At 44.2% G+C, this 26486-nt stretch overlaps 1 protein-coding gene across 5 annotated transcripts; it reads right to left on the bottom strand.

The window, feature by feature from the left end:
• Positions 1-510: 510 nt before the first annotated feature.
• mei4 (meiosis-specific, MEI4 homolog (S. cerevisiae)) lies at positions 511-26419 on the bottom strand. 5 transcript variants are annotated; one of them, XM_035617276.2, is made up of 6 exons: positions 26241-26419; positions 24702-24983; positions 22961-23523; positions 18794-18919; positions 10531-10722; positions 8577-8713 (listed from the first exon to the last, which is right to left on the bottom strand). In XM_035617276.2, the coding sequence occupies exons 1-5, from the start codon at positions 26287-26289 to the stop codon at positions 10537-10539; spliced, it is 1206 nt and encodes a 401-aa protein (XP_035473169.2). In that variant the 5' UTR covers positions 26290-26419; the 3' UTR covers positions 8577-8713; positions 10531-10536. The 5 variants fall into 5 exon arrangements, 4 of the variants coding, with proteins under 4 accessions (XP_035473166.1, XP_035473168.1, XP_035473169.2 ...); XR_007030070.1 differs by lacking the exon at positions 8577-8713 and adding an exon at positions 15896-18684 and having other exon boundaries at positions 10587-10722; XM_035617273.2 differs by lacking the exon at positions 10531-10722 and having other exon boundaries at positions 511-8713; positions 26241-26415.
• Between the last annotated feature and the right edge of the window lie 67 nt (positions 26420-26486).

Here is a 26486-nt window from a genome sequence, read left to right as displayed (position 1 = left end):
ATTCCCCTGATCAGCGACAAGCTTCTGACACATGACTTTGCTTTTCAAGTAATTCAATTCATGTTTACGCCCATAAGGGGAAAAGAGATGGGTTGAGAAAACAAATCAGAGACGATTTGCATTTCAGACAAATACTGACAGAAACCATTTGTGTGCTAACTGGCACTTCACCCTGGGAAAGCATTGAGCAATTCACTGAGAAGTTCCTCGTCGTGCGAACGTCTCCTTCAGTCGACAGCTCGCAGGAAGAGGAACGTCAAAGTCTGATGGATTCTGTAATGAGCTTGTAAAAACTCAAAGACCTCAAGGACCGATTCACCACAATGTTGAATATGGAGCAAGCACATTTGTCCAGGAGGGTTATTTACGTCTGTCTCAGAGTTTTGGTAACTGCGGGGGCGTCGCTCATTCCAATATACAGACTGTTGGAGCAGAACAGATGAGGAGGACGACGGGAGAGAGAGGACTTCGCCACGGGCTGCGTTTTAAAGACCAACAACAGACGCTGCGTTTCTTTCTTATGCTGGAACAGTTTTTATTTTGTTTTCTTACAGGTTCTACACTTAAAAACTGCACGGGACACAAATTTTATAGAGTTGCTCTGCGTTTCTCCCCGAGCAACTTCAGCTAAGGACCACACGTTGTTAGTGGAACTGGAAGACTCTCCACCGTCGTCTCAGCCTGTGGCTCTCGATGACCACGCCCACAATAATAATAATAATAGATTTGATTTATAAAGCGCTTCTCATGTACCCAAAGCTCTGAAAGGGCCAAAGACGGACAGTGTTCTGCTGCGATTCGCACGTACGATGAACTTGCTCATTCATTTTCAAACCCGTGTTGAACGAGAGCATCAGTGCTACAAGAAAAAAACCTTGATTGATTTTTTGAGAGAATATTAATTTTGATCAACGTTTGTAAATGTACTCTTCATGTGTAGGTTCGGTCCGTTGCATCTGTATTACTTTACAAACAGACTTTAACTACAGAAGCAGTTTGGATTTCTTGTTTTCCGAAAACATTCAAACTGTGATTGTTGTGAACGTTACTCCCCCGTTGTATAACACGAAGCAATTCAACAGTTAATCCATAAGACCCGAAAAAAGTTTCCCTTGATGATAATTAACATTTTTCAACAAACAAATATAATGTTTTTTGTTCTCAAAGTTAAATTTCATGTGTCTGTGAACACTTGTTGCTCCGCGAGCCTCCAGGGTCACTGCAGACAATGTGAGAGAATACTAATGGCATGCAAAACATTTAATTAGACATTATTTATTCCTTTTCCCCTCAAGCTATAGTTTGATTGCAAAGTCGGCTGAGGAGCGGCCTCCGAGCCCGGGACGGTCAGACGAGTCCCCGTCTCCTGAATCCTGCAGGTGGTTCGTACTTCACTGCTGTAGAGACGACGGGTTCACGCTCGGACGCTCAGGTCGGTCATTTGGTTTTAGTGAATGTTTGAAGTGAGTTTAATGAGTCGGACGTTTTAACTGTTCTCGGATTTCATCGTGTTGACAACAATCTTTACCTGCCCCAAAAATGTTTGGTTAGTGGCAAGAAAGTTCTGATTAATAGTGTAAATCCCGTCTTCGTGGCAACATTTAATAACCTCAAGGGGAAAAACCCAAGGAAGTTATATTTTCACCCCGCGAGAACTATCTAATGGATTTCCATGAAAAAAAAGAACAAAAAGACAAAAGAACCCATTGAAATGTTGGCGTGGATCCGGACAAAGGTCCAGATGTAGCCGCTTTAGATGTCGGAGGCCTGCGATCTGCCGAGCGATGTTCCAGTTGGTAATATTGTATGAGGTCGTAACTGTAGTTACTGTCCATGTAGAGGAACCAGGACGAGTGGAGCTGAAGCCACATTTCATTAGTTTCAGGGTCACGAGTTTATGAGCAAAATGTGTTACTTGTGTCAATGGAATCAAAGATGTGTTTCATGGACTGAGCGTCTCACTCTTTGGTGCGTTGGATGGAGGCAGATCGGACCGGGCACATGGCGACATGAATATGAAACATGAGGCAGAAACGTGTTACGACTCCAGACATCATCCTGACTGATAAAAAAAAAAACCTGACCAAAGTTTGACAAGTTTTTCGAGACGCCTCTGCAGCTGCTCAATATCACAACAAGGGCAAAGCTTAATGACCGAGGGTCAATAAGTCAGACGAGACATCTGACATTAATACAAGTCCCTCCAGCGTCTCTTAAGACTCTCTGACAGGTTGACACATGATCTTCCCAAATGTCACCGTGACGACTTGAACTACATTTATATTCTGCTCCTGTATTTATGAGCCGTGAGTGGTCAGACGGCCGAGGTCGGAGGCAGACAACTGCATTTAAAGGAATTCAGACATTTCTGCTGGAGCGTCCATCGATTGGCCGACAGAAATCTCTGGAATTCTCAGACATATTGGCATCAGAGTTTACGTTGGCAGATTCTTTTTTAAATGAAGTTTATTTTCTTAATTCAAGTTCTACATATTCAGTTGTAGCTGTGTTTATTTTTAAAATAATAGGTTTTCATAAAAGTTTATGGTTTGACTGTAAAATATCAAGCACCAATTACATTTCTTCATCATAAGAGGTTGATAACAACATTTTAGGAATCATGGATCAGATTTATCCTTCAATAAAAACTGCAACTGACGCCGCTTCTTCCTGCTCTGAACATTTTCTTTTTGTCAGAGGAGCTGTAAAACTAATTAATCCTGGATTTTTGAGACAAATTAATTTGAAAGCTGATTCCTCATCCATGTAAGGCATCAGTATCTCTGAATGTAATTTGTATATTTAAAAAAAACATCAGCTGATATCATTCTTTTTTAAACCCTCAAATATTGAAATTGCCATCAGCCTTAAAAATCTTGAATGTGTTTGACGCAATAATTCCAGAATATATAAAAACGTCTTTGGTTGAAGCCAAAGTGTTCAATTTTTGAATCAATTCATTGTGTTCATTTTTATATTAGGGACTGATCCAATTCTCTTTCTGCGAACGATAAGGCAGCGAGACGTCCGTGTGAAGAACACCGTCGACAGAAACCCATTGTCGTGTTTCCTGGTGGTCAGGATTTTTAAAATGATGATATTTCTTATTTTCCTGAACCACTGAGCTGCAGCTTGTTGCTGTCGCCCCATCAGACGAAACACGATCAATAGACAACACATACAGACATAAAGAAGCGTCGACTCCAAGTGAAACACACTGAGCAAAGACAATCAGACACAATCTGGACAGACGAGAGATTCTGTAGCTGCGAGAGTGCGTCTGACAATCTGCAATGAACATTTCACTGGAGTGAATTAAGAGTCTGACAGAAGTCAGATCAAACAAACCAGTAACACGAGTCCTCACTGTTCGCTTTGCTCCCACGGCATAGTAAGAAATCCCCAAAGGGTTCGATGTGTAAAGTCAAGGCGGATTTACCCTCGATGAATTGAATCAGAGCCAGAGACGAATCCTGCTCTGCGTTGAGGTCATTTATTGATGGATATGGATCTGCTCTCTGTTCGAGAGTCGAACACAGAGCTCCCTCTTTACTAGTTACCTTTCTACTGCATACAATGTTATTAACTGCATATATATATATGTAGTTAATAACAATGTTCATGTTATCAGATCACAAAGCAAGTTCAGTTATATTTTCTTGGTGTTAAAACTCCACAATGCAACATCATGCAGATATACTGTAGACGGCACAGGTAAAAAAAGAGAAAAGTAATTCAATTATAATTATAACAATTAAAACAATCCTTTAATGATGATGACAAGGAAAACTTAACAAATTTGATGTACGCACCAAAATTACTTTTCTTTTTTACTAAGCTGAAAAAATGATGCTTGTTATTCAAATTCCAGTTTAATATTTCATCTTTTTCAAGGGATGAAGATGATCGATGGATGTGAATAAAAAGACTGAATGTTACTTCTGCTGATTTTGTCCTTTGAAACATTTTGGAATATATTCATTTAAGTGCTTGATTCAAGCCAAATGAAAAGGAGACATTGGTAAAGACGCAGCGTTTATTAGGAGTTTTAAAAAGGGCCCCAGGATTGAGCCCTGAGGGACGCCTTTTTTCGAAAGAGTTAAAGATATTTTTTAACAGGATTTTCTGCTTTTCTCTGAATCATTTCATTTAAAACTCAATATCTTTTGGAATTTGACTGTTGGTAGGACAAAAAGAGAAGACCATACTCCTGATGGTGGAAAAACACTCGCCACCTGATCAATAACATTAGCATCATATAAATAATTTAAATACCTTTGTATTAGCCCTGGATATGTGATCTATTTCATCCACTTGATGGAAGAAGCTGGTGTTCGTCAGAGTCTAAATTAGGTTTGGATGCCGAGTGGAGTCAGACAGCGAAGGTAGAGTTTGCCATGTGGGGAAGGTTTTCCTCTAACATGGACCTCAGTCGCTGTGGTGCGAATGGCATCCAAGGCACAGTTCCCTGTTGGACGTGTTATTCACAAGGTGCATCCCTTACCGCTGTGTTTTTTAACAAATGAATGTCATTAATGAGCAGCAGCTTCGAGCATCAGCTGCTGGAGGGGAAACCCTGGAGGACAGACGCTGGCTGTCAAATTAGTCTGAAGCAAAGATAAAATCATCCATTTACTGGCCTGGAGGATTCCCACATGGAAAGCAGACTGCGGCAAAAAGCCTGAGACATTTTAGTTGCTCTTTCTCCTACTTTGACACTATGGTTTAACATGGAAAAAAACAGTGATTAATGTTTGGAATATTTAATCTGACTTGAGTTAGTGTTAATGTTCAGTGCAGATCAAGTTGGTTTGTGAGCTGCCATTGTGGAGCCTCCAGGGTGATGATACGGGGTGTGGTCTGACTGAGATGTCGTCCACCACGTGGCCACCCACACCTGCAATCATGTACCGATTGGACGTCACTAGTTGTCGATCGCGCTGTATCCACGCTACGGTGCTTTATCATCTATTAGATTGAACCATAAACTCATAAATAAATGTTGTACTCCCGTTATAAATCTAGTGATAAGTAGACCTCTATAGAAAGAACCAGTGGAGTCGCCCTCTGCTGGTCATTCAGAGAATAAAGGCCGTAGTTACTCTTTTCTGGACTTTCTGGACAATGTGACTGTTTACGCTGATCACAAAACAATAATAAAAATTATACACTTTATTTATAAAGCACTTTCTAAGGAAGAAATAACACCAGACAGACAGAATAGAGAAAATCCTATAAATAAATCAACAGGACGAGTCGGCGTGAACAGAAGCTTTCACAGGAAGAAAAGTCTGAAGTCAAATGTAGCTGAAGTTCGATGCGCAGTGAGTTCCACAATGTGGAGGCTTCAACAGACCTGGGAGGAACCAGCGGGACTCGAGAGGGGAACAGAGCAGGTCAATAACTCCTGAGAGGTATTTTGGTGGAAAGGCATTTAAAAGTGAGCCATGAAATGTTCAAATCAATATGAAATGTAAGGCCAACAGGGCGGCGATGGGCTCAGACCACAGCCAAGTGCATCGAGGGTGAAAATACATTTTCTCCCGTCACTATAGTTCACACAATGACAAACCGGTGTCACTGATTCTCCGTCCTGCCTGCAGCCCGGTGAGATACAGACAACTGCTCTCGTCCTGTTATTGAGATTGATAGACACCATGTTCTCCTCCTCTGGGTGTTTCCGCTGACTCGTGATGGGTCGGCCGAACGCCCTCACCTCCCCCGAGACGCAGGAACCCGGGGAAATGAAGACGAATGAGCAGAAGTCGTCGTTGATTTACAGCTTGGCAAAGCAGATGACATTCACCAGCCCGACTTCACAGAGGAAACCCACCGGCACGCGACCGGGCCGGAGACGGATCGAGACGTTTTTCATTTTTCAAATAACCTGACGTGCCGTGAAAACAGCCCGGTATTTTGACTGCAGCAGCAATGTTCCTAAGGCTGAGGATCAACAACCGGTGTAGAAATCACACATTTAATCCCTCATCAGATCTCATTTGGGTTTAGCTTTAAATATTCGTAGCGACATGTTATTTAAATTAGAGCCCGTCCATCATGTCAATGATTCCTAAGATGTCGTTATCAAAACTTTATGACAAAAAAAAATGTCCGTCAAACAAGGCCATCGACCTCCCAGAGCATCGCAGACTGAGGTCGAAACGCCCCGAGGAGCCAAGGTTTGTTTGGGACACCATGCACTGACCACTTGTTGACCTGTGTAACGAACCAGTCGATGGTTAGCCAAACGGCGTCTGTTTGATGACGACATTATTGTGAGTTAACTATGTCACCCTGACTGGGATAGACAGTTTCTTTTGGGGGACATGCACTGACCACTTGTTGACCTGTGTAACGAACCAGATATCTCTGCATCGGCTTTTCCACCACAAGAAGGAGAAGAAGTGGAATTTATTCGGCAGTCGTTTCCTCTTCCGATCCCCCGAAGACCTCGCATGACCTCCCACTGATCCCAATCTAACCCTTGACGGACCACGTCGACCTCGACGACACGGGACTCGAAATAATCTTTTTGATCTGTAACATGAGCCGCTGAACATGTGGAAAATTAATTATCAAATCAAATCAAGGTTTTGTTGATTTAGGGAGTCACAGGGCTCATAAATCTGCCGCTCCTGTCGGGAGAGCGTGGATACAGTTAAGATACTGTGAGCCTGAGTGAGGCATTATCTGCTCGCAGGCTTCGCAAACTGAGCCTCTTCACCGCCTCTGTGATTTGTTCTCCCACCTTATTCCAACCTTTTCATTATGGCTACAGTATTTCATGGTCAAGTGGCCCGATGCAATCCTGAGCACACGTTTAGTTTTTTTATATCCGCTAAAACTTCTCGAAAGGAAATACATTTCGACCAGTAAAGAATGAGTTTTATCAGCGTGTTGCTAACGATGTGGTTGGTGGTATTTTACTTTACTTTTTAATTTAACCTCAACCAATCTCATGAAAAGAACAAAACCAAACACTGTTAATCTGTCAGAGACTTTCTGCTTCGTGCAGAAGAGACTGGGCTGAGACGAAAACACAGATCCTCTTCGGTGCGCACAGAACCGACAGATAACGGACGGTGAGGAAATATTCGTTGATTATCACGAAGCGTGTGTTGCTTTAAAAACTCTTGCTGCCCCTTTAAGAAAAGTGATAAAAATAAAATGAGAAAAAATCCTAAATCCGCTTCTTTAACTGCATCAACATTTACAGTTAAATCCCCAGTGAAAGTGTCGGAGTCCGTTTGCTTGACACCGTCTTTGGTTCACTGGAAATAAACATGTCAACAAGAGTGAATTTCCACAGGACGGCGATTGTAAGCACCTGCCATCTTGTTATCACGTTATTTTTTACAAAACGTACATTATTTTCCGTGTTTCGTGTTCACACTCACACAGACGGTCGCTGGCGTTCTCTGCTGACGCCGCCGTCCCGCCGTCCCCCAGCAGACAGACGTCTCCACTGAGGCACATTAACCACCAGCGCACGTATTTATGAGCGGTTGGTTTTTATTTTCTCCCTCGCTGCTCTGCTCTCGACAGGATATGAAAGATGAGGAGATCACAGACAGCGATGGGGCCACGGGGCCCCGGAGCAGACACAATAGGATCCGATGGCTATCGAGCTCCGCCGGGGACTCGTGAGCCGTGACGTAGACCAGGAAACTTGTTTAGCCGCCCTCGTGCCCGGGCCACTGTTATTGCGGACACGGAATAAGCACTCGGTGCGAGAATCATAGGAAGATGAAAGGCTGAGAAGGAAACCGACGCAGACGGAATCCATTCAGAAGTGGGCTGCCGTTGTTTCCGTACCAATTTCCAATGTTTTAAAATCTAATCATCATCCCTCCTCCCACCCTGGTTTCTGCGTCCTACATCCCGGATCAGAGAACAGATGAAGATGTTGGAACGATCACAACGAGCAGCAGTTTTTTAATGTCACATCCCAATGACTGCGAACGCGGGCGTAGCACTGGGGGGGGGGGGGCAGACGACCTAGGGGGGATTGGTGACATAACAAATTAAAAATTGTCTGAATACATTGGTTGAAAGACTGAACTGTGTATTTCAAAAATTAGTGGAGGTTCTCTGAGGTTGTCCCTCTCACCTCTTACCATCACGACTCAGCACGAGAATCCGTGAGCTGATCTACTGACCAGTGACTGATTCCTTTTTTTTTATTTTTTAAAAAGGTGGCTAACTATTATCAAACTCCTACTAGATATAGAGATATTTTAGCGGGAGGAAGAAGAGACGCGTCGTCCATCTTTGTATAAAGTCTCTGGTCTCAGCCTGAAATAACTCGACTTACAGTAGATAAGAAGTAAATATGCAGATGATGTGTTTAAGTGCTCAGTAACTATTTATGTACAAAATAATCTTACACCTTTATTTGTTCACCAAACCTTCGGAACATGGCCGGGCCGCTCCTCTTGTCCATCTATCTGTCCGAGGATGTGAGGAGGCCTCCTATCCTCCACATAAAGATGGAAAACAAGGGGAACTCGTCCGACAGCGGGAAGACGCGCTGCTCCAGTTGGGTCAGGAAGCCTGACTCCTCCGGGCCCACCTCCACCCGGCGCGGCGCCGGGGACGTCCGCAGGAGCTCCTCCAGGATCTGGAAGAGGTGGCAAGAGTTGCGATACCGGTCCAGAGGAAACTTGTCCAACCCCTGGAGAGCGTCAGGACTACGTGACTCATCGGTAACTTCCTTCAAGACAAACACACAAATCAAAGACTCAACTGTGTCAAACTTCTATTTGGTGGTTGTTTGTGTTTTCTTTTCATGAAGTTCATATCACATTTTTTCGTCATAAGGGATTAATAAACCACATTTTAGGAATCATTTCCAATTTCTTTTGAATAAGTAAATCAACAGATTTGTTTCTAATCCCTATTCATCAGTATCAGGCTGTAATTATGATCACAATGTCCCTGGTATTATTCCTCTCATTTTATTCATGTCTATCTTTGAATAAAGACACGCACATGCCCCTAAAATACTAAATAAATGCATCTGTGCACATGAGCAGTGTCATAACCACAGAACAGATCTGAGAGAAGAACATTAACACGTCACACGTCTGCATGTGAAGCGACCGGAGTCCTGCTCCGAGTGAGAGGTTGAAGAACAGCAGGACGGACTGATGGAGTTGTTTGTCGGTTCGTTAGATATCTGCCTTTAAATAATCCAGATGAAACGACCCTCTCCCTCCAGCTAAAGGACACCTCCTCACGTCCAGGCCAAGCCACACGGAGTTTGCGGCTTTTGGCGCTTCGGCGACAGGAAGCTGTCTTTGAATATCTGTGGGAGGACTCGTCGCCCTCAAACGGCGTTAATTAGATACCGTCTGGCTTCAACCCAGACTGGGACTGTTTCCATGGCATGAATCCTTTAACAACTGTGTAATAAAGAGCTGCTATGTTTCCATCTAAATGTCCATCCAATTTTAAAGCTCCAGTGTGTCATTTTTGTAATTTTCTGGTGGCATCTGGTGGTGAAGTGTCAAACTGCAACTGACAGGGGACACTTTATGGCGGCGCACCGCCAATTCCATTTCCAGTTTCCGGCAGTGTCTGAAAAATCAACGTGAACGTGACCGTTTAGTTCAACAACCGTATTCAACACGACGTAGAAACATGGAGACTCACACCGACATCGGTCCACCTCATGGAACTATATTTAACTCATATGAACACAGAGTTATAGACAATATATAACATTTCTGTGAATAACTTATTCTAAATATTACACACTGGAGCTTTAAAACTTGAAAAACTAAACTAACCTGTTTCATCAAGACTGTAATCTAAAAAATTGAATAATCAGTTTAATAATTAATTTGCTAATTTGCATATTTCTACAGCTCGAGCCTCTAACAACTTCTTTGCAATCATAAACTCACGGTTGTGTTGGTATTTCTCTCCATTTCCTGTTTGACAACGACAATCTGTGGACATTTTGTATCAGGGATTCACACTCCCAGAGGATTTGACCTCTCCGTGCTGCTTTCACAACAACACGTCAAAGAAGTCATTTTCAGAACTCTCTCGCGGCTGATGAATGCCGCTTCAGTTATTAGCTTTTCAACCTCCGATCAGTGGCCACTTTTTGTTTTTACAGCTTACCGTTTACCGACACCACTTTATAACGTATATAAAGAGTGTGTGTGGAAGACAGCGAGGGAATCAGACGAATGGAAATATAGAGAGAAGGTAAACCAAAGGAAAATATAAAAGAAAAGAGCAAAGGAGCTTCACAGGAAAATAAAAAGGCAGATAATAAGAATCAGAAGATCGAGCAAAGAGCAACACAGCGCGAGCGAGTGAAAGTTGACAGAGTTGCGGAGACGCTGACAGAGAGAACACCATGAAGCCGAGCGCAGCTGCGAGTGTGAGGGCAGTGATCTACTGATCAAGGACGGAGACTGGTTTGTCGCCGCAGAGGAAGAAGAAGAAGAAGAGAAGCTTCAGCCCGTTCGCCACAATCATACTGTCGAGTCACAGCAGCCGGCACGGGATCTCCACCTGGATTCACCGAAGGTCGACCGGCTCTGACCCGACAACCGGGTCCAGGGTGATGTCGCCGCAGGACCGGCTCTCCGGTCGACAGACACTCTGTCTTTTAATCCGTGGCCTGAGCTCGTTCGCTGCTCTCTGACCCACCTCCAGTTTCTGTTTGAATTTATTCCACGTGGGCTTGTTCGCCCCTCGGTGTCTCTAAAGAAAAACAAACGATGCTGATGAGATCAGATGATGTCTCTCTCTCGATAATAAATCCAATGATAAAACATGTATGACTATTTCGACATCTATCACAAGCTTCAAATTTAAGATATACCCGAGTCCCGTACTAGAACGTTATTCAGTGGAGAGACATATACTTCCACCAACTAAATTCTATCACACACTCATAGATACTAGTCCACGTGTGTCTGATTGTTTTCATCCTGATCCATAAATGATTCACACACACGTCCGTCTCCACCAATCAGCCGCCGGCACACGACGATTCCCAGGAATTGATTTTTTTTTTGTCTTGTAGACGCGTCCTGTTGCAGTGTTTTATATTTCCCCCCCTGCCCGGATCGTTCAAGGCGGCCGGCTGACAACTGACAGAAAATCGATGCGGCCTCATCTGAGTCTGCTTCCTCTAAACTCATGTCTTGACATCTTGAGGAGGCTGAAGAACACAGGTTCTTCCCCCCTTGTTTCCTGAAGTGTATCTCATCATCAGTGTCCCAGGAAAGATCCACCTGGTGTGATAATTGTTTCTTGTTAAATGGTCTCGAGTTTGTGACAGCTGCCTCAGTTCTGTCTCATCTGTGGAGACGGACGATATGACAAGAGTTTCCCCAAAGAGCGAACCACGACGTTTACAGTGTTCGAGCTCGGGCTGCCCACGCACACACAGCCAGGACAGTTTGATCCTCCGGTTCTGACACGACATGGGGACGTCTGACCACAGCCACGTAGGGAGGATCTGAACGCTCACTGGATCTTAGTGACAACGCGACACGCAATAATTTAGCTCCAGTACAAATGTGTCAATTTAAGCGAATGGTTCGTCGCGAGTGACGCAACATTTGCAACACGATCGACACCATAGAATGAAAATAAATGCAGTCCCCTAAGTGCTGTTGATGGTGGTTGTTCACACCGTCGGGACGGTGTGACGGGAAATATTAGTGGTTTCGGAACCGAGGCTTTTTGATACCGTGGTTTACCTTGAAACCGGAAACTGGCCCATGTCTACGTCCATTGGTTGGTTTGTTTGTCAGAACGATATTTGATCTCTTTCTTAACATTGAGAGGCAGGTTTTTTTTTTACATTTTCACCAATTTCCCAAGAAATAATATACAAAACATAATAATAATAATACTTCATAGTTAGTGGCTTGATTCTACGAGTGTGAGATGCGGTGCAGCCTGATTGAAATGAAGGAGATTGTTTGGGCCTTGGCGGAGGTCTGCGCTCCTATGAGGGGAATTCTGGTAAATCCTGCATTGTTCCACCTTCTTTACTCCGTTTTGAATATGAACATCAGGTACATAACAAGCTGATTTCCCTTTGAATCCAAGATTACAGCTCTGTTGTTATCTGGGACAGAGGTGGAGGGAGATCAAATATGCCCATTAATTCTTTGATGAACAAAATCAAAACATTTTTCAAGGAAAAAATCAGATTAAATTATAGAGAACGGTATTTGTGGGTCTGTGATGTGTTTGTGCGTTTATGCACGACATGAAGCATGTGAGCTCGACACTCGTCCCACAAAGAGGTTTCGCTTTATAAAGTCACTTTGATCAACCAGGCCTCATTTTCACTTCCTGGTTAGGCAACTCGGCTAGTTGTCCCTCTCTTCTTCTTTTTATTTTTCCTCTGCACCTTCTCCCCTTAATCTGATCGTTCTTCGAAACGGTCACATGGGAAGTGTCACCTCACCAAGAGCACGTCTGTCGTCAAGATGGTTACTGACCATGACAGTGTGTCGTCTTAAAAAAATACAACAATAGTAATCTATAAGTCTTTAGTTTTCTAATTATGTTAGGAAAAAGAACCTTACTGTTCTGCATTATTACTTTATTTCCTAACCACTATTTGCTTTGTTAACAAAGGACCAAGTGTCATCTATTTGGTGTCAGATGTATTAGTTATTAGTTCTTCTTTATGGTTAAGCTAGCTAAGGTGTAAGAACTTATTCACAGAAATTGAATATATATAATATATATATGTCCATAACTATGTTCATATATGAAAAATCAACTGTGAATGAGTTAAATATAGTTTCATGAGTTGGACCCGACCTCCGAGTGAGTCTCCATGTTTCTACGTCGTGTTGAATACGATAGTTGAACTTAACGCTCCAGAATACGTCGCATTCGTCAGTCACTCAGTTGGTTGCAGTTTGCAACTTTACCACCAGATGCCACCAAAAATTACACACTGGGGCTTTAAATCTCTAGTTTCAAGTCTTTAATAAGGTCAAGTGTTCACAAACCGACGGGTGACGTCACGGTGGGTTAACGCACGGACGAAACGTGAGCTTGAGATCAAATTGCAACCAGATCTCCATGTGGACACTGTAGACCCATTAATAACTGGTGTAGATCAGGTTAAAATTACGTTGAGATACAATTTGGATACAAATGCGTGTTTGTTTGACTCGTCTCGATCTTTTGGAGCGATTTTGCCAAAAGAAGAACCAGGTTCAGGAGATAAGTAAACCAAACACACGTTGACGATTTTAACTCTCCTTTGTCGATTTGGTGGTTCACTGAAAGTTGGGAAAGTCAGACTCATCAGTGGACTCTGGGAACAAACTGGCAGACGTTCCCCGTCTCTGCTGCTCAGTCATAGTTTGGATTCGACTGCAGCAGAGTTTTGGCAGTTCTGCCTAAATCAATTTTGCTCCGAGCCAAACCCCTGCTCTTTAAACGCACTTGGCATGATGCAGATTGTACCAAATATTGGCTCAATTAAATTCATACTTTAACCACTTAATGCAGCCGACGAGCCTCAGTGTGTACGTGTCTCTGCGCAGCACTCAACGGGATTTTGGTTGGTTCCTGAGGGATTTGTAGGTCAATCAGATTGTAACACAACCTTAAAATGCCAAAGCCATTATGACTATGTCTGTAAAGTGCTGGTAGCGATTACTCACGCTGCCTGAGAGGCTAACGCTGGCGTTTATGTGGAGCAAGATTAAACTGATAGCGGGTGACGTTAAATAACGTTTCTGTCCGTTGGAAATGCCACAGCGACGAGCGAGTATGTTCCCATGGCCTGAGGAAACAAACTCATCGTGCAACGAGAGGGACCTGTTGATCATGACACTGTACATTTCCCTCCACTACAGCTGCTCTGTAATTTACTTCAATCAGCAAATATTAAGTGGAGCGGCGGCGGGAGCCGAGACAGTCGAGCTCCGTGGGAGGAAGATTGCAGATAGAGACGAGGACAACAGGCAACTGGAGAGCCAAGGAACGAACGGAGTGATAATTAATTAAGCCATCGCCACGGACGCCACCGGAGCTTCGACACAACAGACGTAGAAAAAAAAGGAAAAACACTCTCTGAAATACTCAGAATGTGAGAAGGTACAGCGACGATAACGAAGCAAATTTTCCACCACACAGATCTTAGAGCAAGTAGCTGATGAGAGACTATAAAGGGCATCTCGATCCATGAGCCAAGCAGAAGCTCAGTTAATCTTCCAGATCGAGTGAAATGCCAACGCTGCCGGAGAAAATGACATAAAGATGAACTACAGATAAATGTTGGTCCACCCAGAACCTTCCCGACTCTCCTCACATGGATCTTTAAGACTCCAGAACAGTGTTTGAGTGTAGACGTACATAACGCTGACCCGGTGTGGTTGTTTTTTACACCTGCACTGGTATTTAGTAGAGCCTGGCCAATATGGATTTTTGGGGGTATATGCCGATATCGACGATAGGGAGTGCAAGATTCCTGTTACCGATTCATCGGCCAAAAAATTCCTGGATTTGCGCAAAAAATGTATAGTTGGAGCCAGAGAGTGCAAATTGAGCTGGCACTGGCCTTAAGAGGCGTCAGCTGTGATGCTCATTTCCTCTGGCTCCGCCACCGCCGCTGAACGCTGTGCGCCGAAAACTAACTCATCGCCCCCAAAGCCAAATTTAATTTCCACCAGCCACAGTTAATGTCATTAAGGGCAATCACCCGAGACGCTGGCTGGCTCTGGAACTCCTCAGATCGTCCTAATGAGACAATAACACCCGACAGCTTCACGGGATTCTCACGCCAGCGGGAAGTTGACCAAGGCGCGACCGCGTGAGCCCGAATCTCCCCAGATAAACCCAGTATCACTAAAAGACTATGAGGTCATTTGTACATTATTGAATAGACGAACCACATATTTAATTCACGACGTGTTGAGATTTTAAAATATCTTCCATCGACTTATTTTGTCTTAACAATAGTGAAATGAGGTGAAGCTGAAACTAAGATGCATTTCTACAAAATGAAATTTGATACATAGAAAATAATTCCTGGAGAAAAAGAGATAAAACTCGCAGTAAAATGCTTTTTTTAAAGAATCTTTTTCAAACATCTCATAGAATTTGCCAAATGGAAAATTTCCGAATGGGAAAAGCCATTCCATGAACTTCACCTCTGCACGTGAGAAATCCCGGAGGATGAAGGTGTGAAGATTGACGAGCTCAGTAGGAACAGACCTGTGAATGTTACTGCTCAGGAATCTTAAAAAATAAAAAACAGTAAGAATCTGCAGCTTCTCAAACCGAGCGTTGTTTGAGCCGTTGCCAAGGTGACATCAAATTAGGTTGTAAATAGGAAAATGAAGTGTTTGACTGTTTGAAAACGTTGGTCAGGAGGAGGCAGTTTGAATGAAACACTGACACTGGACGGTGACAGCAGACGATGCATAGTAATGGCATCACAGTGGTATTTCTCCGCCCTGTGGTTAAGTGCGACTTCACGGTGGCTTTGTCCTGAGGGGCTGTGGCCGTTTGTTTTTGTTGCCCCCCCCCAAACTGTCCCGCCCTCTGACAGAACAACACAGCGCCCAGATGGCGCAGCTCATCAGTATGCGGCACCGCTGCGAGGACAGTGGCACACGGCTGCAGCGAGGATGTACAGTAACCTTGAGAACTGCTCCTCTGTTTCTGTTGAACACTGAAGACACTTGGGTCGAATATGAGACTATAAGAGATCAGAGTTTCAACTTTTCCTTTTTGTTATTCACATGTGCCTTCACGTGTTTACATTGGACAGATGATGTTTAACAACTCAGGACAAAGATCCCAAATGTCTTCATTGTAGAACGGTAATAGAAGAACTGGCCTCACTGAACATGTCGGAGAGTTGTTCCGTTCGAACCGTTCGTACCTTTTGTCTGTTCCGTTCGTACCATTCCTTCGAGACATTTGTTCCGTTTGATCGTTCTCTCGTTCGTACTTTAGTACCGTTTGTTCTGTTCGTACCGATCCTTCGTACCGTTCCTTCGTACCGTTCCTTCGTACCGATCCTTCGTACCGTTCCTTCGTACCGATCCTTCGTACCGATCCTTCGTACCGTTCCTTCGTACCGATCCTTCGTACCGATCCTTCGTACCGATCCTTCGTACCGATCCTTCGTACCGTTCCTTCGTACCGATCCTTCGTACCGCTCCTTCGTACAGTTCGTTCCGTTCGAACCGTTCGAATCGTTCGTTCTGTTCCTTCTGTTTGCTGGATTACGCAAAAGCTCCTGAACCACTAAATTTGTGGAAGGATGGAACATGGACCGATAAAGAATCCATTAAATTCTGGGGCAGATCTGGACAAAGGTGCGATCCAATATTTGAAATAAATATCTTTGGGTTTTGGATCGTTGGTCCGACAAAAAAGAGAAACAGTGATATTTTCACATTACTGTGTAATTTTGCAAACTGGACCAACTTTCAGGCTTCTGTTGTTAAAGTCTCAAAGTGAAGGACATGAGAGCAACTAAAACGTCAACGTTAATCATGCGTGACACTCATCCATATCGTACACCATCGAGTGATGGATGTCTCGTGTTTCCACACAAATGCCCAGCAGGGCTGTTAAAGGTCCTCGCCGCCAACCACGATACCAGCAATAACGAAAAAATTAAGGAGATGATGACGATGTGCAAGCGCGATGCCGAGCCCTTCAGCCCTGACCGCCCCTCCTTTCAACCTCTGGAACACGGAGGCCTGCGTCAGCGAAGCGTCGTCTGACAGATGGGAACGATCTGCTCTCTTAACCAGCAGCTAGAAGAGGATGAAGGCCTGTCTGGTTCACTACGACTTGGGAAAGGATTCGCTGCTCTAAGGTTGAAATTAAAAGTTATTTTCATTTTTACACAAGCACAATAAGCAGATGATTTTTTTAAAACTTCTGACAAACTTGAACCAGCAAATCTTTAAAAATGTTCCAATACCAGAATTGGAAATGCCAGATCAGGTATCAGGAAAATGTGAATGTATGGACCGATCCGATACCTCATCTTGAAAGCAGTTTCATTCAGATATAAACTGCATTTTCCAGCATGAAATATTGTAAAAATACCAACATTTTTGCTTGTTCTGGCTAAAGCGACACTTCTTTACGTAGAAAGGTTAAGATTCTGAGACCAGTAACGGAAATGTCTCCAATACTACAGATTATAGCAGGTTCAAGTAAGAAAATGTATTTTATTTCTCTTTCCCTTGTTATGACTGCCTCACTACTGTAACTGTATGTCTCCCTCTCCTGCCTTCTCAGGCTCAATAAGTATTTTGTTGAACGTGACCTCAGCCCAGCGTAAATATATCAACCTCTGACAAACAGAACAGTTTGCCTGCGACGGTGGGGATTCGGGAATTGAGGGTTCAAGCAGCAGCAGCAGCAGCAGCAGCTCTCATTATGATTCACTCTGTACAACAGTGTGAGCACCAAGTGTGTGAAATGTTAATGGAGATGTGGATGCGGTGTTCTCGACGGCATTTACACAGAGCTCTTCCCCCGGGGGAAGCTCTGCTTCATAAGCAATGGTAACTAACATGATGACGTGTGTCCCTTCTGGATAGGGGTGGGCCGTATCTCAAATATATTCAATGTATCACAGTACATAACATGTATTAAATGAATATATCGCGAACACAGCGACAACAAATTTAGTTGAGCTGCCAGCATAAGACTTGCTTCGGCATTTCTCTTCTGTCCCGATCGAAACCATTAATGAATATAATTAAGATTAAAGAATGTTTTAGTACAGACCTGGGTTTCAGGGACAACTAGATTTATCATACTGGTGTGATTGTCTGCATCAAAGGGTTAAATTGTGCATTTATGAAACTGTGCTTTAGAGGAGATTTTAAAACTATAGTAATATATATCGTGTATCACGATATGTAACAAAAATATATTGCAATATTGTATATAGGCCATATTGCCCAGCCCTACTTCTGGGTCATATTCATACTCTTCTCCTTCGACTTCTGATTGAATTGTTTACATTCGTGCATGGCGCGTCACGTTAAATATCGCTGCCGCAATGAATTGTGGGTCTATTTCTCCTTTCCTTTCGCATAGGAAGCTCCAGTGTACCCTATGCTAAAGGAGATAGGAGAGGAAGCATTGAAGCACATTTCCTAAGCGTCAGAGGATCCGAACAGCTCTTATTATGGCTGCTGATGAAATACCAATGACTCGACAGCACAACGCCACGATGTCTCCTAGTTTGAACAGTGGGTTCAGCCGTTTCTTTCCCTAACTCGGCTCTCAAAAAGTGCAGTGTTGATAAAATTCTCTCAGAAGAAGTGAACCTGCTGAGAGGGAGGGGAGCTCAGCAGGAGGAGTGATGGGAGGACATTCCTCTCTATCCTTTTCCCTCCTTCACATTTCCATTTCGAAAGACCGCCCCACCTCACGGGAAGCAGGTCGGCCGAGTGCAGCTCGGCGCCGGGCCTGTGACTCAGGCGATGCAGTGGGGTCTACTGAGTGATGTTTGAATAGACGGCAGACAGGAAGCCGGTGGGACGCGGTTATTGATTACGGTGGTTCAGAAGTGACCGTGGCAACGAGTCGATAGGGCAAAAAAAAAAATGCAGCTGATGCGTCAAAGGCACAAAGGCTGAAAGTCTGAGAGCAAAGAGGTGAAATGAAATAGTGAAAGAGATGGAGAGAGAGAATCTGTGGGGGGGAAATAAACAGAGATGAAGTCAGATTCATGAAGTTAGTGTGGTTTTAAATACATCAACTTCTGTTTATATGTCCAGGAGGAGGAAGAGTGGGTGTTTACCTGGAAGACCTGCCACAGCTGATCGGCCACAGCGCTGAGCTGAGAGAGGATGTGACCAATGAGGAAGGACCTTGACATGTTGCTGCTCCCCAGTGTGACCAGACACGTCACCAGCGTCTCTGCAGCCTGGAGGAAAAAAAACACTTTTTACTGATTCGGCTTCCTTTAGGGTTCCTCTTCTTTCTTTTTTGTTACCAACGCTATTAATGAGAATATAAAAACGTTGACTGTTGCAGATACATATAAACTGTTGATTACAGGTTTCTAGGCGCGAAAATAACCCACATTTAAAATCCACAAGAAGATATTTAAATCTAAAACCAAGCCTTTTTAATACAGATGTATTCAGACATTTGGCCAGTTCTCTGACCTGAAATGACGTGAAACTAGAAGTGAGCCTCTCTTCTTGTCGACAAGAGGAACAACAGAAAATCACCAGAACTTTTTCAGCAGCTGCCAAACACACGATCGCGCTCGGTCAGCTGCTGCTACAGGTTTTAATTTGCTCTGCAGCCGGAGGCGGTTGTGCTCAGCAGTGCGAGCTCACATTCAGCGACCGACTCATTCACATTCACTCCACTTCTCTTCTGTTTAGCTGGCAGCAGCCAAAAAGATCCAAACTGTCCTCAGTCGCTGAGGCGGTCGGCGGCATCAGCAGGAGCAGCTGGGGACGGATGAGCTGTTTGGCTCAAGGGCATCCCGACCTTTGTCGCCTTTCAGTTTGGTGTGGGGGAATTCAACTGGTGGCCTTGCATACACACACACTCTTGAGAAGCAGAATTTTAAAATGTCCGAGTTTTTCTTCAGACACGCAGAGAGAGAAACGAAAATATTAATCCAGGCTCCAGAAAGTTCAATTTGCTTTGTGTCGCCTGTGCCGCCGATTACCCCCGAGTGCCGCATGATACGAGCACATCATGTCATACTGCCTGGAACCATTATCCCATCGCAATATTAATTCATAATTGGAATCAATTGAAGGGAGGAGATTGTCACTGGGGTTTTCACGGACCAGATTTCGTCAGGCTGCAAATTAACTATGATTCTCTCTGTTTGGTTCTCTAATTGGAAACATGTACAACATCAATTTAAAATATTGGTGAACCTGGCAGCAGCAGCAGCAGCGTCCTGCTCCAGGAAGTCGTACTTTGGCATCACTGACACTGTAACTCTGGCCATGAAAAATAATACATCTGACATCTACCAAAAATCTATATCGAGTTTTAATATTTTGTAAATTCACTTTGTGCAAATTTTTGGGGCGATTAACACGAAATTAGCTTCACTTAAATATGACGCGAAAAGCCAATTAGCGTCAAGATCCTCCCGCCGCCACTGATGTCCACGTCCGATATTCTCGGGTTGTTTTTACAACCTTTAAATGAATGAGATTGTTGTTTGTTGAAATTGCTTTGTGAAAACCACAACGACTGGAAAACGTATTCTTCTTGCAGCCTCCGCCTTCCACCTCATCGTCTTGTACGCTTGTGATGACGTCATAACGTAAAAAAAGAAATTTAAGTACATAGTTCAAATAACTATCAAGTGTTAATATTTCCTATAATTTGATGAAAAAAAATCAGATTTGTTTTTCTATTTCTCTTGACTATGTTTTTACTCCCATGTGTTTGAACGGTTTATTCATTTGAATCATTTGTTCTGTTTGTTCTTTCGAACAATTCGTTCCGTTTTTTTGTCATTTATCTCATGTCTTATGGTTTATTGACTTACATAACCTGGTAGCTTTAGGTTGAACAGATGTTAGAGACATGGAGCATTTGAAGATTCTCCAAGAAATGACATCATAGTTAGAAAAACACCAATGTTCCCTTCAATGGAGGAACATTTCTACTCCAGATATCAAAGGGTTTAACACATTGGGCCCACAAGGTGTTTAAAAGTGAGTGGACACTTGTTTTTGGAAGTTGTGTCACAGGAGGAGTGAAGTGAAGAAAACAGAATATGAGCCCAACATATGAGCAATTGGGTAAAAAAAGCAGAGACGTGTACATAGAAACTAGAAAATGTCAAATGAACCTGGCAGACGGAGGAGCAGAAGCCTCGAGGGTGAAAATCATTTGCTTGGTGAAGAAAAACAAAAAGCCCTTCATGACACCACAGCAAGTCAACAACACTCAGGAAGTCGACGGACAACGATTCCACGAGACGACAACGCCCCGGTGAACCTCATCAACAGAAAGACCAGGCTGCAGCTCACAACAACACAAAGGAACCGGCGGAGTTCGGTTTACTGACGACACCAAAATCTGACTCATGTCAAGAGTAAAGACAAGAGGAAAATGTGGATTTAAAACTAGAGAAGGGAGGAACAGCTCCCTTGTTGTTATAGCATTTATTGATGGATTCAGTTTTTCTGTCTTTGGTATATTTCTGGCCTTCATTGGATAGTGTCAATGAAAGAGAGGAAGGAAACGGGTTGCGAGAGAAAAACAATGACATGTAGTCAATATTCCGTCTGACGGGGAGTCAAACCGCCGACCTGCTGCTGCTCAAGGCGTATGCGTCCAATGTGGTTCGCACATTGGACGCACGTAAGCTGAGGTAGACCCGGGCGTTTTCACACCTGAAGGTCCGAACCAAGGTCCGTTCCAACGCTCGTGCTTTCGTTGACGGGTGACACAAATATTTTGTGTGACACAATGTTGTGAAAGTCAATGAGCGTTGAGATCCTCCCTACGTCACTGTCGTCAGACTTCCTGACGGTGCATCACATATGGAGGATAAAACTAGTGTCAGTGTATTTGGTCACGCAAGTGTTTTTTATTCACGTTGCCGTGTTGCGAGGGCACTAAACCACTTTACGTGACAAACCTAGGTCCTGTCGTCATCACCTACGTGGGCTGCGTTTCCCCTGATACTTGACTCTGATTGGTTTGTAGACAGGCGTGCGTCTGACATTGATTCCAGGTCCATCACTGTCTGAGTGGGTGGGAGCTTTTTCTCTCCTGTACTTTATTTCTTTCATTCTTCTGTGCATGGCTTGTTGTTGTTCACCCTTTAAATACACATATATATATATGTTTTTCTTTGTGGAAAAGCAGATTTCCACATCCTTCATGTTTACAGTCAGATGCTGTAAACCGACAGGCAGCGTTGATGGAGCGATCCAAGTGATGCACAAGAGTGATCAAAGTTCCTCCAGTGGACAAAAAGGGTGCGTCGTGGTTATTACATGGACTACGTCTGCGGCCGAACACAGCGGGAGGTTGACGGCACTCAGGAGACAGGAGCGGCAATTTCACACACCGTCGGGGCACTTTGGCCTCGGCCCGTCCTCCTTCCTCCAGCAGCGAAGTGACTCCTCCAGATGTGAGAGAGAGAGAACGAGGCAGGACCAGAGCTCTCGTCTGTGACGCCGGGACTGATTCTTATATTAAAATATTGATATTTAAATTCATTTTTGGGGTAAATGTGTATTTTATCATCAAAAGTACAAAGTAACCAACTCTCACCAGGATAATCGGTTAATATTAGGAACTACTTCACTGCCGGTCACAGTCACATGTGAACTACGGCTCTGTAGATACAGTCGTGACAGTGGCAGGTACAGTGAGTGTGTGTTGCTATGGCGAACGTGCGTAAGAAGGAACCCTGATTAATACACATGTGGCTTGTTGAGTCTGGGGCTAGGATTTATGAAAACATGCACTTCAGTAAATTCTCTCCCTGTGAGAATCACATGTTTTATTCATCGCGTCTGGCTCCCTCTAATAAAGACGAAACACTGATCCCATCGTCAGAGTCTGATAATTGCTTCCCTGTGTTTTCTAATTCACTGGACGAGGCTCTTCGGTGACCTGCGTGTCCCGGGGCCCGAAGACGGCTTTGCCTCTGCGAAGGAATTAAAGTTAAAGAGTCTCAGAAGACAAATGTGACGTGGCATTAATGGAAGCCGTCGCTAAATCTAAATTACGTTACGCTGTTTCACTGACGACTGCTCGACAAACTTCCACTTTCTTCAGTATTAGTCACGAGGAGCAGAGAGGGAACTTGTGTCTGAGTGTTTTTAATGGCACAGTTTACAGGATATGATCATTACAAATTAGCAGATTTAACTTTGACTTGTGCTGCTCTAACTGTGCGAGTAACGGTCCAGCTCGTCACAGGTCATATTAATAAAGAAACACTGTGGACGCGGTCACTCACCTCGCTGGGCTGATCACCGTGCAGCAGCAGCCCCGTCAACTCCCTCAGCGACTCTTCCACGCGTCCCGTGAACTCCGCCGACGGCCGGCGCTGAGAGCAGAAGAGGTCCATCGCCCGCGCCGCCGCCCGACAGGCCCGCGGGACGAGGTCGCCGAGACACACACACGGAGGAGCAGGGACCCTGCAAGCCGCCGCCACCGAGCAGAGGAGCTGGCACACGGAGTCCGCCAGCACCGATTCCCCTGCGCCGCCGACGCCGTCGGGGCTGAACCACAGAGCCTCCAGGCCACTGCCGCTCCCTTCGACCCGGTGCAGGGCACACAGCGTCTGGAGGAAGTGCACGTGGGAATGCAGCGCTTCTTCCTGAGGAAAACGTCCGTAGTGACAGGAGGGAGTCGGCGGCCGAGGGAGGGAGATGGCGGCCTGGGGGTCTGGTTCAGGGAGGGAGATGGCGGGCTGGTGGTCGGGCAGGAAGAGCTCAGGAGTGTCTGAGTCACAGTCGGGTGCAGCGTCCGAAGTGTCGAACAGATCCTGAGAAGCGTCGTCCACTGCTCGGTCGGGACCTGGAGGGTTTTACACAAACACGGTGAGAAATAACCTACAACATCTACGAAACAGAAACACCTATATGTGGTGGACCGACCTCCGTGTGAGTCTCCATGTTTCTACGTCCTGTTGAATACGGTTGTTGAACTAAACGCTCCAGAATACGTCGCGTTCACGTTGAACTTTCAGACGCTGCTGGAAACAGGAAGTGGAATCAGCGGTGCGCCACCATAAAGTGTCCCCTGTCGGTCGCTCAGTTGGTTGCGGTTTGCATCTTCACCACCAGATGGCGCCAGCAAATTACAAAAATTACAAACTAGGGCTTTGAAACATAACCGACGACGGGGCAACATCCCAGAAATTTTCAGGATTTAGAAACTGACTAAAAGTCTTCTCCTTTATTTCTATATCGGAACATCTCCAGAGAAAACCACATTCGTGACGGGGCAGTGGGACTCGAGAGAAGGAAATTGGATTCTCATAATCCTAATAACAATATAATTATATCGTAACTATTAAAGTAGATAATTACAGTCTGATCCGTGTGATCACTGGGGCTGTGACCGAGACGGAGACGTTTCTTCTCATAAACCGCAGGGTTTATATCTATTTCTAGGCTCTTGTTTTTCCTTTGCACACAATATCACAAACATCAAAAACATGATTTCAAAAGGAAATTGCGCTAAATTACACTTTCACATTTTCTCTGCGAGTAAGTTGTTTGGGTTTTTTTGTTGCAGTGGCGACAAGTTACTGCTGAATTATACCAAGTGCAAATACTTTGTTCACATGAAGGTCAAGGGGTTTTGGTTTTTTTACCTTTTAAAAGGAAGCGGCCGTGACGCTTTGTCGTATCACAACGTAGTGGAATCGTATCCGTGAGATTTTAAACTTCTAAATTATCCACGTTCACACTCTCGTAAATCTGACACGAGTTGGACCTCGGTCATTCGTCTCCAGTCGGCTCCTCGAGGGTTTTTAGATTAAGAAGAGTGTTTTTTCCTGGGAACAAATGTCGACACACGGGCAACAACATTTACAACAGTGTGAGTGTTTTTATTTTCCTTTTTTTTTTTCATTAAAACTACTTGAACCAATTCAACGATTATCAAAATAGTTGCAGATTATTTCATTAGTCGATTCATCGATTAACTGTCGCAGCTCTCGTGATATCGTCGTGTGGAGGACGTCCTACCCGCCGTCTCCGTGGCGCCCTGGGTGACCGATGTCGCCCTGGCGATCAGCAGCTCCTGCCGCAGCCTCAGCACCTCCCGCTGGAGCCCCTCGGCCTTTCCCCTCCAGCTCTCGTCCTCGCTCCTCAGCTGGCGGCCCAGAGCCTCGGCGTGCTCGCGGCCGCTCATGCCCGCGGGCCTGCTCTTTATCACGGCCACGGCCACGGCCACTCGGGCTCTGGCCAGAAACCACAAGGCTTCGTCGGCTCCTGTCGAGAGGAGAGACGAGCGCGGCAACGGAAGAACTGTGACGGGTTTGAGATAATGTATGGATCTTGTGAAGTATCACTGACTATAAGGCTGAAAGTAAGAAGTATTTTACTAATGATTAATCTGTCGATTATTCAGTGTCAATGTCAGAAAATCTTTTGAGAAGCTGGAAGCATCGAACATTCGGCCTTTTTGTTTAAATATCTACTTAAATGAATCAATTATCAATATACATCATTAATCTGATATGTTGTGGCTCTAGTTGACTGTAACTATCAGCAGGTCAACAACATATACTGTACTTTATTCACGACTCCATCTTTGTAGGTTAATTAGTCTAATATGCTGCATCTGAAATGATTAGTCGATCGATCAATTTATTAGATTAGTATATTTTATAATCACTTAAATCAAGTCTCAAGCAAAAAGTATTCAGTTTAATTTGTGACAAAAAATGTCCAGTAATTTCTGACATTACGAAAATAATCAGTGAAAACACAGCATTTTTATTTTGTGAGATTTATTTATCGCATTTTATTATCATCATCATCAAATTTGTGTCAAAAGTTAAATCAGAACCAGTTCCTGTTACTTCTCAGAACAACTGGACGTTAATATGAAGTTCTGTGCATTAAAATCTCTCTTCATAACTTTACATCGCAGCTGAAACTGTTTGTTTTTTAAATCAATTATTCTGTTGAGTATTTTCTCAGTTAATGGTTTAGTTGATAAAATGAGTCTCATGAAGGGAACTGTTGTTTAAGATCCAAATATTCACAAACGAGAAGCTGGAACCAAAGAACTTTCAGCATAACGCAAAAAAAAATATCGAATCAAAAACAAATAACCCAGTTCATTAGAATCATCTCAGTCAGTTCACGGATCCATTCATATTTCCAGCTCTACGTTGTTAACGAAGGTTTAAGTGGAGGCCAAATTAAAGGATGACTAGCTAGCATGCGTCCATTATCGGACAGCTAATACATGCAGATTTATTCATTGACATGAAACTGTTTCAGTTAACAATAGCACTGTTAGATTCTTAATAGTCTGCATAATAATCTGCAAACAACAGCTAGAAACAACAAAACCGCAGAAAACACAACTCTGAGCCTGAGGTTCAACCCAGCGAAGCTAACGGCTAATTCAGCGAAGCTAACGGCTAACTCAGCGAAGCTAACGGCTCACCGAGCGAAGCTAACGGCTAATTCACAACAACACAACAGCTGCTCGGGAATGAAATAAAAGTTAACATAAAGTGAGGAGCAGTGACTGAGAGGCCGATCGTTTACCTGTCACTCGGCCGCCGTCACTCGGCGTCTGTCCTCCTCCACCCGCCATGTGCGGTCCACGACTGACCGAGCGGCTTCGATGCTAAGTTAGCTGCAGCCACCTGCTTCGCTCAGGTGCGGAACACGGGAGTCGGTGGCCGGGCAGAGCGCGCCCCGGGGCCCCCGTGGTGCCGCCGTGATGCGACACGGTCCCGATGAAAACTGTCCCTGTGAAATGAGGTTCAAATTTATATTGTCTCTGATTTT

This window comes from Scophthalmus maximus, chromosome 18 (assembly GCF_022379125.1).
Source record: "Scophthalmus maximus strain ysfricsl-2021 chromosome 18, ASM2237912v1, whole genome shotgun sequence".
Classification (NCBI taxonomy): Eukaryota; Metazoa; Chordata; class Actinopteri; order Pleuronectiformes; family Scophthalmidae; genus Scophthalmus; species Scophthalmus maximus.
Note: the sequence above shows the minus strand (reverse complement) of the source record. Positions and strands in the feature narration are given on the sequence as shown.